Raw genomic sequence first — 12,028 nt, 5'->3', positions numbered from 1 at the left:
CAATTGGCTGTAAGGACCAGCTAGGACTACGGTGGAAGAGCTGCTGTGCAGGAGACACCCTTATGGGAGTAGGACTTGCTTCAGTGGGAGGCCTGCATGACCACCTTACAAACTCAGACCAAAAGTATTCAAATAGAATGGTCTGAAATTAAAACTTCTTAACTAAAAGCAAGTCATCGCTGGTATTCATATCCTTGGTTGGTATCTTCCTTTATAAAGGTCAATCTTTATCTTAATTGAGCCTGTCTGTTGTCTTTTTGCATCTAAGGTAACATATTTGATAACATACCTTTGAAATGTTAGAGTATTGTCCTCCTCCAGATCCCTCAGGGCAAAATCTCTACATCTATCAATAATAAATTTCACTTTCATGTAACCCTTCTTATGCCTCCTCCTTTTATTGTAATGTATAAAACAAGGCACAAAATTGCCATTCTCTTGAGCATTTTCTCAATCCATTGAGATTTTGCTTCCTGGCAGTTGTCATCCATTTGGCTCAAATAAACTCATAAAAATTCTTACAGGTTTGAAATGAACTTGGACAAGGTAGAAATGCAAGTGGGGCCTGATAGGGCAATCAAAGCTCTGTGACAGCCAAGAATAGGTAGATTTTTTCAGATACTTGAGGGCAAAGACATGATGGCAGTTGAGGTTTGAGAAGGGTACACACCTCGCTTGACTCCTCATAGAAACCCAAAGTAGGTACATTTGAAGATAGTCTAAGAAAAAGAGTATGAGAGAGAACTAGTGGAAAACTGGAATAATTAGGGTTATTTGGCTTGGAGAAAAGTGTTTGAAGACCTTACTCTATGAGAGTTCCTAGAAGATTTGGTAGGCTTACAATATAGCAGGTTAGACATTCAGCAAATGTCCTAATAAGCACTTCCAAGTCGGGAAGAAATGGCTTCCCGCTCCCTGTCTTTCAGAACAGTGTACAATGTCTTCTCTTCCTTCAGCTTTGAATTAAGAACTCTTCTCTTAAGAAGCAGGTGGTTGAATCAGGTGATCTGGTATAGACTGCAAGAAGTTCTTGGTGAAGAAATGAGAAGGTGCAGACCTACCTGTACCTGGTGCACCACCAGGACTTTCCCTTACCCACATCCCACCCATCTCTTACCCACATCCCTACTTTCATTACCCAAAGTATAGTCTGGCCTAATTTCTTTAATGCTTCCCATTGGTCATAATACACCCCTTTCCTGCTGAAAACAGCAGCCTGACAGGGTGGGCAGAGCACCAGCCATGGAGAGTGTTCAGGGCTAAACCCAGCTTTCCTCCTATGGTAGAGAATGCCTCAGAATTAGGTGGTGTAGAGTCCTATCCAAATATCTTTAACTTCCTCTGGAATTATTTGCTCTGGTCCTTGCTTTCATTTCATTTTCTCCCAACACAAACATCTTTATTTTGGTTCTAAGTCACTATCTTTTGTGATCAAGAATTATAAGTAGTTTGTGATCTGGAGCTAGAAATTTGTCTTTCTCTGGATCCTGTTTTTTCTTCCTTTATCTTCTAAAACAAACACCCCTCCTTTGATATTCCTTTTGAAACTTTGACCTCTAATATGGACCATAATAGTTAGCCTTTTTCATTGAGTACCCCCTGAGAACCGGGATCCTGCCCTCCCCAAGTCAGCAGGAGTTAGGCTATTGGCTTTATCATTCTAAGGAAGGCCTTTGCATGTCAAAAGTTAGGTTTCTTCATTCTGGAGAAGGGCTGAGAAATGTGACTCTCCTATTTGCAGAAGAGGGAGAAAGAGGACACCTTTCACTGCATATGAATGGTGGTCACTCTACAAAGCTGTCAAGACAGTTAAGATTATCTGGGCTCCCAGAGTGTAAGTGGTGTATAAGCCAGTGTTGGTAGCAGGCCTGAATTCAAATCTATCTCCTTATGTTTAATTTTAGGTTGAGTGCTTAACTTCTCTGAGCCTGTTTCCTCAGTAGCAAGAGGGGAATAATTGTAACCTTTTAATTGGATAGTGTTGAAGACTAAAGGAGATAATATATTTTAAGCATGTGACACTTAGTAGGTGTTCAATTACTTCCTTTCCACCCTTACCTGTATGATAACTCACCAGCAAGCTCTAAGAAAATTGGCAAGAGACCAGAGGAAACTCTAGGTAAAGGCCTCAGGATTTTCTTAGGAGTCCCTAATTCTACCCACAGCAAAAGTCAGATGAAGGAAGAGGAGGAGGAGGAGGAGGAGAAGAAGGAGGTGGTGGTGGTGGTGGAGGAGGAGGAGGAGGAGGAAGGAAACCTTTGTAGGGGCCTGACAAGCATAAGCGTATTTCCCTTTTTAATCTAGATTGAGAAAATGCAGGCTTCTATTCTCCAGTTGACGTGAAACACAGCACTTGGATTTACTGAAATATGGGAATAGGCTCAGGAACAGGTTTCCCTCAAAGAGTTTATTCCTTTTTCAGCAGGTTTTCAAATCCACCAGATTGTGGCCAATCTTCCTGTCCTGGGTCCTGAACCTATTGAACATGGGGTTTTAATGTTCTGTCACCTTAATGATAGCCAGTTGTTAAGGACGAGCCAAAAGGGAAGAGGTGTAGGGTGGTAACGAATGAATCTGAATGACACTGTAATGCCTTGGAATGAATCCCTGACAAGAAGGTGATGGATGTAGAGAAATTCAAATTCCTTTAGTTTCTGGCCCAGGGTCCATGTGGGAAGATTGGTTAATGTGATTGATTGTCAGGAGGGTAAGATTAATGAGGATGGAAGAGTCTTGAAGAAGTGGGACTATGAGCTTTTTGGGGAAGTTGACAGACTTTTCATAGAATTCCCAATTACTCTGGGTTTCATTAGTGAAAACCTCAGATATAAACCCACAGAAAATACAAGGCATGTTCTTCTTGAGTGACAATTTGGACAGGGCAGCAGGGATGGTTTTCTTTTTAAAAATCCCCTCTAGGGTTATTTGGGAATGTCAGCAAGGCCCCAGGAAAAATGTTAAAGCCTCTGGTACTTGGGTTCTTTGGATGGAGATTGAGTTAGGAATAAAGGGAGAAAGTCCATGTTGTTCATTTCCCTAACACAGCATCACAACTCAGGTTTCATGATGGGTTCTTTTTTTTTTAATATATTTTTATTGATTTTTTTACAGAGAGGAAGGGAGAGGGATAGAGAGCTAGAAACATTGATGAGAGAGAAACATCGACCAGCTGAGAGAGAAACATCGACCAGCTGAGAGAGAAACATCGACCAGCTGTCTCCTGCACACCCCCTACCGGGGATGTGCCTGCAACCAATATACATGCCCTTGATGGGAATCGAACCTGGGACCTTTCAGTCAGCAGGCCAACGCTCTATCCACTGAGCCAAACTGGTTTCGGCTCATGATGGGTTCTTTGGCATCTATGTTTATTGAGGTTTAACCTCAAGACCAGGTAATTTTATGTTTTTGGTTTTCTTTTTCTCCGAGTCACAGGGAAATAACCTTTTGGTTGCCTATTTATTCACCACAATTTTGTGCTTAGTATCTCTTCCATTCCCCCTTCTACTACCTCTACAAACACACACACACACTTCCTTTCTGGAACTAATTGTAGTGTTTTTTACCTTCCTTAGAAGGAGTGAGGTAGAGGAAATGTTTCTGTTTTTTTGACATAGGCTAAATTGTCTCTGGTCTCTGGCATCTGTGATAGTTTTATTTTTTATTTTTTTATTTTATTGATTTTTTACAGAGAGGAAGGGAGAGGGATAGAGAGTTAGAAACATCGATGAGAGAGAAACATCGATCAGCTGCCTCCTGCACGCCCCCCACTGGGGATGTGCCCGCAACCCATGTACGTGCCCTTGACCGGAATCGAACCCAGGACCCTTCAGTCCGCAGGTCGACGCTCTATCCACTGAGCCAAACCGGCTTCGGCATCTGTGATAGTTTTAAAAGCACTGGAGTGGCCTCTCAAGGCACCAGCTCATGGTGTCTATTGAGATGCCAACTTCCTTAATGAACATTTCACCTTCCTTTTCATTAAAAAAATTATTTCCTGATGGCATTTAAAAATAACTTAGGTGTGACCTTTGCTGAGAGGGGAGACCCCCAAGGTGGAGATGCTCAGATTTAGGAGATCAGTGGTTAAGCTCCTAAAGCTCTTTTTGGGAAACTACTCCTCCCCCAAAGATTGCCAGTGGAAGATGTAGAAATGCAAATGAGGAAGGTAGAATCCACAACTTTCCTAGTCTCTTGCCCTGGGGCCCAGGTCCTTGGTGTACAGACACCCCAGGAAGCCAAAGTTAAGAGAGTAAACACACTTTGAATATGGTTCAAGTTCAAAGGGCTTCCTTGTTCCTCAAGTTGCTTAGGTTGCATTAAAACAACACCTTTTAATCTGGGAATCTGGATTGGCCAGTTTCTCAGTCTCAGTTTTATTATTTGTCAAACACTGATGTCAAGGTGATTGGATAGTTCTGGTTTCTCACTTAGATTTGTGCATAATTGGAATACATCATTCCCTTTCTGATCCTAAGTTTTCCAAAGAGAGAAATAAAAGATCTCAGCTGGATATACATTCTAGAAGCATTTATTGGAAAATAAAGTTGAGTTCTCAATCTGGGAGTAAAACAAAATAGAGTCGTTTTACAGCTCTTTGCGGGGGAGTTTTCTCTCTTGTGGGGGTTGTCTAGATAAGTTGTAGTCACCTGTCCACTTACTGGGACCATTATTACTTCTCCATGGTCCAAAGGTGGTTTCTGAGCTGGAAACGTCCTCAGGTCATGTTGGATCCTGGCTCCCCAGGACTGGGTGGGAAGAAATTTTCAAAAGTGCATACTCAGGTGAAAAACCCAACTACAAGCCTCCCACTAGGCAGGTATGTGGTTTCTGCTGTATTCATCTGCATGAACTTGTAGCTGGTCTTTTGGGAGCTAGCCAGAGTAGGGGAAGAACGCTGTCTCTTTTTTGCTTCCATTCCCTCTTATTCTCAGCAGCACAACTAGGTTGAACGTGTTCTGAAACTTACAGGGAAACATTACTTTGAAGGTCCCTCTGGCTATGAATCCCAAACCAAATAACCTCCAAAAGTACAGGTACAAAAACCAGGAAGTAACTTGTGGGAAGATAAAATTAGGAGGCCCAGGTTCAAATTTCATACTCTGTTAAGAGTATGCTGTATAATCTTGAGCCTCCATTTTCCCATGTATTGCAGATATCAAGACCAACCCTGTGATTTTCCAATCTACTCTGTCCAAGAGAGAAGCTGTGTCCCCCTCCATTGTCATTCAATTGAACAAGTAAGTTTGTGTAGAGTGTTATCATGTGCTGCCCTTGCCTCGGGACCAAGTACTGCCTAGGGAGCGTGTGCAATAGTATTTGTTCACCACATGTTTACACTGGTCACACTTGACTATACAGCACCACTGGAATTTGCAGTTACAGCTGCTGATGGCCTCAGTTCTCCTCCCTTCCACCTGCAGGCCACACTCAGTGCACAGGCGCCTGCAGCTGTGTCGGTCCCACCTGGATGTGTTGTGGCTGTTCTGCAAACATTCCCGACCCTCTGTGCCATAGACGCCCAGACTGGAATTGCGGATACAATAATTTGGTGATTCCTCTAAAAAGATCAGCTCAGTCTCTGCACTAGGAAGGAAGGCTTCTCTGGGTGTCCAGTGGCCCTCGGCACTGTTCCCAGCTCTTAGCTGGCGCTTATCCATCTCAATCTTCAACGCTTGGTCATACTTGGCCTTTAGGAAGTCTCCTATCTCCCGGAAGTCAGCCAGCTGCATCCAGCATGTCTGGATGCTGCAGCTCCCCGAGATGCCGTGGCATTTGCAGGTCCTTTTCATAGTGGCTCTTACGGCCTTCACAGAAAGACAGAGAACGAAAGTACAAATGAGAGAATTGCTCTGGATAGGAAAGACCAAATTTTAGAGGATCCTTGGAATTACTTGGGGGAGCCCATGAAAAATATTTTTTCCTATGTCCTACTTCTGATCTTATCAATTAGAATGTTCAAAGATTTAAGGGCCTTGGTATTGGTGAATTTAAAGCTCCCCTGGGTGATTCTTAAAGAAAGGTAGGCAAGTGTTGAATCGATTATTGGAGTCAGGAAACTGAGGCTCCAGGCCCAAAATTCATCACTTGTTGAGCTTGTTGCTTTATCTGCCCAACTGGAATAAGAATGATCCAGAAAGTACTTCGTAAATTATAAAGGATTTGATTATTGGCACTGATATATAATTTATAATTTACTTTGTAAATTATAAATTATATGATTATTGGCACTGATATTGTTTTGAATCTGGGGCCTAGAGTATTTGTGGGGTCTGGATTTGTGTTCTGGGCCCTCTCCCAGAGGGAAGGAAGCTCCTGGAGTTTGAACCTCTACCTAAAGCAATTACCCACATCTGTAATTGTTTTGAAGACCTCTTCCTCTTGCCCTGGGCAACCAAGACATCTAAATATAGGTTCAAAGGGAAATTTCTATGCTCTTAGCTCTAAATCCAACTTGCTTCCAGATCTTAGTTCAGAATACCTAGCAGGGGTGGGAACATCCGGCTCATGGGCTGCATAAGGTCTGAGAAATCATTTGGTCTGGCCCTGCCAAGGCATTAGAGTTGAGTTAATTAAATGTTTGACCAAATATAGCAGGCTAATTTTTTAAAAATAATATTTTATTGATTTCAGAGAGGAAGAGAGAGGGGGAGAGAGATAGAAACATCAAATTATGAGAGAATCATTGATTGGCTGCCTCCTGCATGCCTCACACTGGGGATAGAGCCTGCAACCTGGGCATGTGCCCTGACTGGGAATTAAACTGTGATCTCCTGGTTCATAGGTCGGTGCTCAACCATTGAGCCACACCAGCTGGGCAAAGGGTTAAAAATTTTAAGTCATGGAAGCAAGGCCTTGATTCTGGGCTCTCAGAAACCTGCCTGTGGAGGAGCCAGAGCACCAGGTTTAGTGATAAGGGGACTAGACCCCAGAATATCTGAGTTTATTTTCTGGCTATGATGCTTATTAGTTGTATTGCCTTGACTAAGCCACTTGGCTTGGCCTTAACTGGCTTTGTCATCCAGAGAATGGGGGTAACCATCTCAGTCCTGGCTGGGTAATGTGAGGCTGAAACATGGATATGAGCTAGCTCTTGGTAAGTTGTGAAAGGCTGTACAGATATGAAGCTGTTGCCAATACTGAGCCTGATGGCTGACTGGCCAACTCCCATACCCACCAGCCTGCCTGCCCTGTTGTTGTGAAGATTCATCAGGGCTCTGGCATCCTTTCCCTTCTCCAGGCTGTCCACAAAGAGTTTGGAGATCCTTTCCCCAAATTCCACATTGTCGCTGCAGCCTCCCCAGATCCAGCCATGGCCTCCTATACATATGAAAAGAATAAGTTCTGTGTACAGTTCCCTACGAAGTCCCAGGAGGAGAGTCATGGTCATCTTGGCTGACACGCAGCTCTGCACTCCTCACCCCTTCCTCTCATTAGAGAGCCCAACTTACCTGTTTTTCCATTTTTTGACTCATCACAGCCACAGCTTTCAAAGTCGCCCATGCTACAGTTCTTGGTGATGGTGTGCATGACTCCCGCAGAGCTGATAGCATGAATGAATGAAGTCTCCCTGGTGGCTTTGGAGAGAGAAAGGGTACTGGAAACTTAGACTCTGATGACCCAAAACAGAGGCTTTGGAAAAGCAATGCTGTTTCTCTCCCTTGTCTCCGGCCCCTTTTGAGTTTAAGAGGATGTTCTTCTACTTGAGAGAACAGTACATATCTGTTACTTCATTCAGGCAGGAATGAGTATCCCCACACTCTAGAGGAAGGAAGTAAAACCCAGAGATAAAAGAGTGATGGGACCAAGACCACTTTCCTCACCAGCTGTGGTGTTGAGAGCAGGACTCTTCTCTCCAGAAGTCTAGCCTAGGCCTCTGGTCATTACCCACTGCTTTTGGGCCTCTGACATTGAGGACACATGCCCTGAGGCTGTCTTAGTAAACAGAGGACCTTTTCTTCCTTCTGACATACAACTAGAGCCCTGTAATAATCATAATGATCATGGCTACCACTTACTGAGCTTGTATTTTTTTTCTTAATTCTCACCAGAGGATATTTTTTTCACTGATTTTTAAAGAGAGTGGAAGAGAGGGAACGACAGAGAGAAATATTGATATGAGAGAAACACATTGATTGGTTGCCTCCTGCACGCGCCCCGACCAGGGCCCAGGCCAGGGAGGAGCCTGCAACCGAGGTATGTGCCCTTGACTGGAATTGAACCGGGACCCTTCGGTCCACAGGCCGATGCTCTATCCACTGAGCCAAACTGGCTAGGGCATGAGCTTGTATCTTAACTCTTTATAAACATTGTCCCATTTCATTTCCATGCACTCCCCATTCTTTCTGTATACCCCACAGAGGGATATTTCTTTTTGTCTTCATCTTCTTTACTCCTTCCCCCAAATCTTCTCAGGCAACTCTTTATTATTTCTATATAAATGACTTTTATGCAAACTACTACACAGTTACAGATAGCTGCACAGATACACACACAGGTGCACACACATACCCCACCTGAGGCACAGCTCAATATAATTACTCAGCTTCTATGCTGTTGGGATTTTATGGTAGGTGGGCAGATGGGATATTCCCTCACAAACGCAGAGCCTTTTCCCCATTTTTATTTCATTCAAATCAGTGCAAGATAAGTGTGTTCAAACATACAAATATAGCATGCATTTTTTTTTAAAAAAAGAGTAATTATTATATTTGTATAGAAACACCTCATTCAATCCTTACAATGCTCCTGGTAAGCTGGTCTTATGACAAAATAACAGAACTGGGGCTGAGAGAGGGGAAGTAACTTAGTCAGGTCACACAGCCAGGAAGTGGCAGGTCAGCAGATCACTGATAACTTTTTCATTTCACTGTGCACATATATGCTACACATGCACACATACTGCAAGCCCACCTCCATGCACATACACACCCTTGTACAGGTGCACAAACTTACCACCTCTCAGCCTGTTGTGAGTAGAGAGCTGGAGAGCATTTTCAGGGCAGTTCCAGCGTTCCCAAGCAAATTGGAACTTACACTCTTCAATGCCACTCTGGGCACCCAGGGCCACACTGGTAGTGTAGGTCAGATAGGCCTTGCAAAGGGAAAAGGACTATGAGCTTCGGCCCTGGCTCAGATCAGGTCATCTGGGGAGCAGGCAGAACTCAAATGGGTTAGCTCTCCATGAAGGAACAATCATGGGTTCTTCTGGGTGAGGGATTCTGGCACTATCTCCCCTCCCCTCTTTTCCTTCCCCAAAAGAGATCCCTTAGGAAGCTGAATGGGTAAAAATAGAAGCCAGAGAGCATCCTACCTTGGGACCTGTTATCAGGAAATTGTTCACTGACCTACCAAAGAGAAAAAGTGAGGCGTTGGTGAACAGGGCTGAGATAATGGGACTTCCTTGGCAGGGAGTGAGGGGTGGGGGAAAGGACTTACCAGGCAGAGGCACTGAAAATGGCATAGCATATGCCCACAGCCACACTGAGCATAAACAGGACCCCCATGGCCCTGCCCAGCCCTAGGGGACTAGATTCAGCCCAGGGACAAGTCCAGAGAAAAAGTGAGGAGAGGGCAGGGTCTTCCTCAGTATATATGTGGGGAAATTCTGAATGGCCAAGAGGGAAAAATCAACAGCCCTTCTCATTTGTCTCTCACTGGCAGGGCTGCAGGAGCCACTGGCCCAATGGGGGACCAGGGAGGAGGGACTCAGGCCAAAGCCTCAAAAAAAGCCCCGCCCTACCTCACCCCACCCCGCCCCTCCAGCCTTTCTTCCCTCCCAGGCTGACAGAGGGTCTGAAGTCTTTCCATACTCTGGAAATATCTTTCCTTTATAAATCAGACTTATGTCTCTTCCTGCTTGAGGGCTCATCTCTCAGAATTTTGTAGCATGGAGCAGGCAGGGTTCCTAACCCTGAAGGTAGGTCACCTGTCCCTTAGAGCTTCAGTGCCCTTATCTGTCAATGAGACCCCACCACTTACCCTGCCTTGCTCCCTAAGGTGTTAATAATTGTGTACTTACCCAAGTAAGGGGTACACTATTCCCCCCTCCTCCCTTATTGACTGTGAAGTCATGGAATTGTGGGACCAGGAAGCAGAAACACTGCAGAGGTCACCTCTACAGCAGTTCCTTCTAGCACATTCTACCAAAGTAAGCTCTAGTGAATTTCTTTCATTCCTATTAGGTCTATCATTTTGTATTTGAGAGATCTCTAGTTTGTTAGCTGTTTGTATCCGTGGGAATCAACCCTTGGACCACCCAGAGCTGTATTTGAAAAGACTGATGGCTTTCTTTCTGATACCACTTTGTTTCAAGGACATCAGCCCCTTAGGCAGGAATCTGTCTTTTAGATTCGCTTAGTATTCTTAGTGCTTAAGAAGATGCCTGGATGAATGAAAAATGATAGAAAGAAAGAACGGGAGAAAGGAAGGAAGAAGGAAGGAAGGAAGGAAGAAAGGACCTGAGGCACCATTATGTTAGGTAGGACTGAAGATTACAGTGAAGGGGTAGATATTTTCCTTGGTTGGTAAAGCACTTTCCTAAGGCTGGGGAAGGCAGACTAGAGAGATTCAGAGGAAAGTGCAAACAGGAAGTCACAGTCCTGACTCATTACCCTGTGCCCATGGGTTGCTTTCCAGCATCCCAGGCCTGATTGGATGAGAAAAACAGCTCAGAAATCCCTTCACCAAAGGGGTTTCAGGGTGAGACATTTTATTTTTATTTTTATTTTCCAGAACATTGCATTAGTTGGCTTTTAATTTAATTTTATTTAAAAATTTTATTTATTAATTGATCAATTTTAGAGAGAGAAACATCTCCACTAATTTACCCACTCTTTCTTCCTTCCTCTCTCTCACTCTCTCTTTTGATATATATATATACTTAAATATTTTATTGTATAGCTCTACCACAATTTATTTTTAATGTATTTTGTATTGATTTTAGAGAGTGATTGAAAGAAAGAGGTAGAAACATCAATGATGAGATAGAATAATTGATCAGCTGCTTCCTACACGCCCCCCACTGGGGATCAAGCCCACAACCCAGGCATGTGCCCTTGACCAGGAATCGAACTGTGCCCTCCTGGTTCATAGGTCGACACTCAACCAGTGAGCCACGCCAGCAGGGTTCAAAAACATGTCCTCAGGTGAGGATTAAACAATATTGTTTAATCCTCACCTGAGGACATGTTTTTTAAAATGATTTGAGAGAGAGAGAGGGGAAGGGAGACAGAGGGAAACATTGATGTGAGAGAGAAACATCCATCAGTTGCCTCTTGTACACACCACAACCAGGGAATGAACTAGAAACCTGGGTATGTGCAGGGTTGATCTCCATGCTACTCTCTGTGGGGTCAGATTAGGGTTAGCATTAGCCCTAAGGAAGTCCCCTCACACCCCTTGAAAGAGTTTTAGGAGTAACTCCAAATTCACTTTCTGTGTTTGATCCACTGGGTCTTATGCTTCTTTGTTCCCCATAGCACCTGGCATTTAGTTGGTACGCTATAAAAATATTCCTTTATTTTCTAGAAAGCAGAGGGGAAATTAGTGTGCTTTTTCTGTGCAAACTTTGTGCTTGCTCCTGTGCAGATTCTCTAAAGATCATATAATGTTTTTAAAAGAAATTTAAGATAATAAGGGAATGCCTCTGCTCCAGGTATTGGGAGCCCTAGACTTTGGCCACTAATCTGTTGTGTGACCTTGGGCAAGCTATTAACTACTCTGTGGATTCAGTTTCTTCATCTGTAAAATGAGGGAGTAGGGAAAATGTTGAATGTTGAATGAACTCTAAAGATTTTCCCAGCTCTCTTGCATGCTTTAATCCTAATTTTACAATTTGCAGAATTTATTAATTCCAGAGGTGACTGTAGGCCAGACATGGGGAAATATTGTCTTCCCTAAGTGTCAGCATGAGAATCATCTTAGTTAACTTTGAATCCTTCAGTTGGCCATCAAGATAGACCTGTAAGATAGATACCTAGAGGACAACCAATGCCTTCTTCAGAGTCCTCTAGGATTCTGTATACAT

The 12,028-nt window shown here is 43.6% G+C and overlaps 1 protein-coding gene across 2 annotated transcripts; it reads right to left on the bottom strand.

The window, feature by feature from the left end:
* Positions 1-4,594: 4,594 nt before the first annotated feature.
* On the bottom strand, positions 4,595-11,262 carry WNT8A (Wnt family member 8A). Of its 2 annotated transcripts, XM_054717002.1 has the most exons (7): positions 9,439-9,506; positions 9,314-9,347; positions 8,956-9,094; positions 7,452-7,577; positions 7,178-7,320; positions 5,273-5,807; positions 4,595-5,018 (listed from the first exon to the last, which is right to left on the bottom strand). In XM_054717002.1, exons 1-7 carry the CDS (start codon positions 9,504-9,506, stop codon positions 4,966-4,968), a joined length of 1,098 nt encoding a protein of 365 aa, XP_054572977.1. In that variant the 3' UTR covers positions 4,595-4,965. The 2 variants fall into 2 exon arrangements, with proteins under 2 accessions (XP_054572977.1, XP_028003664.2); XM_028147863.2 differs by lacking the exon at positions 9,439-9,506 and adding an exon at positions 11,199-11,262 and having other exon boundaries at positions 4,595-5,807; positions 9,314-9,348.
* Between the last annotated feature and the right edge of the window lie 766 nt (positions 11,263-12,028).

Source organism: Eptesicus fuscus, chromosome 6 (genome assembly GCF_027574615.1).
Source record: "Eptesicus fuscus isolate TK198812 chromosome 6, DD_ASM_mEF_20220401, whole genome shotgun sequence".
Lineage (NCBI taxonomy): Eukaryota > Metazoa > Chordata > Mammalia > Chiroptera > Vespertilionidae > Eptesicus > Eptesicus fuscus.
The sequence above is the reverse complement of the archived record's forward strand: the minus strand, read 5'-3'. Positions and strand labels throughout refer to the sequence as shown.

Coding starts and splice junctions, on each gene's coding strand:
- WNT8A (XM_054717002.1), bottom strand. CDS start 9,506: ATGGGGGTCCTGTTTATGCTCAGTGTGGCTGTGGGCATATGCTATGCC. Junction 7,578..8,955: donor TCACAACAGGCTGAGAGGTG/GTAAGTTTGTGC, acceptor CTCTCTCCAAAG/CCACCAGGGAGACTTCATTC. Junction 5,019..5,272: donor TACTTGGTCCCGAGGCAAGG/GCAGCACATGAT, acceptor TTTTGGAGGTTA/TTTGGTTTGGGATTCATAGC.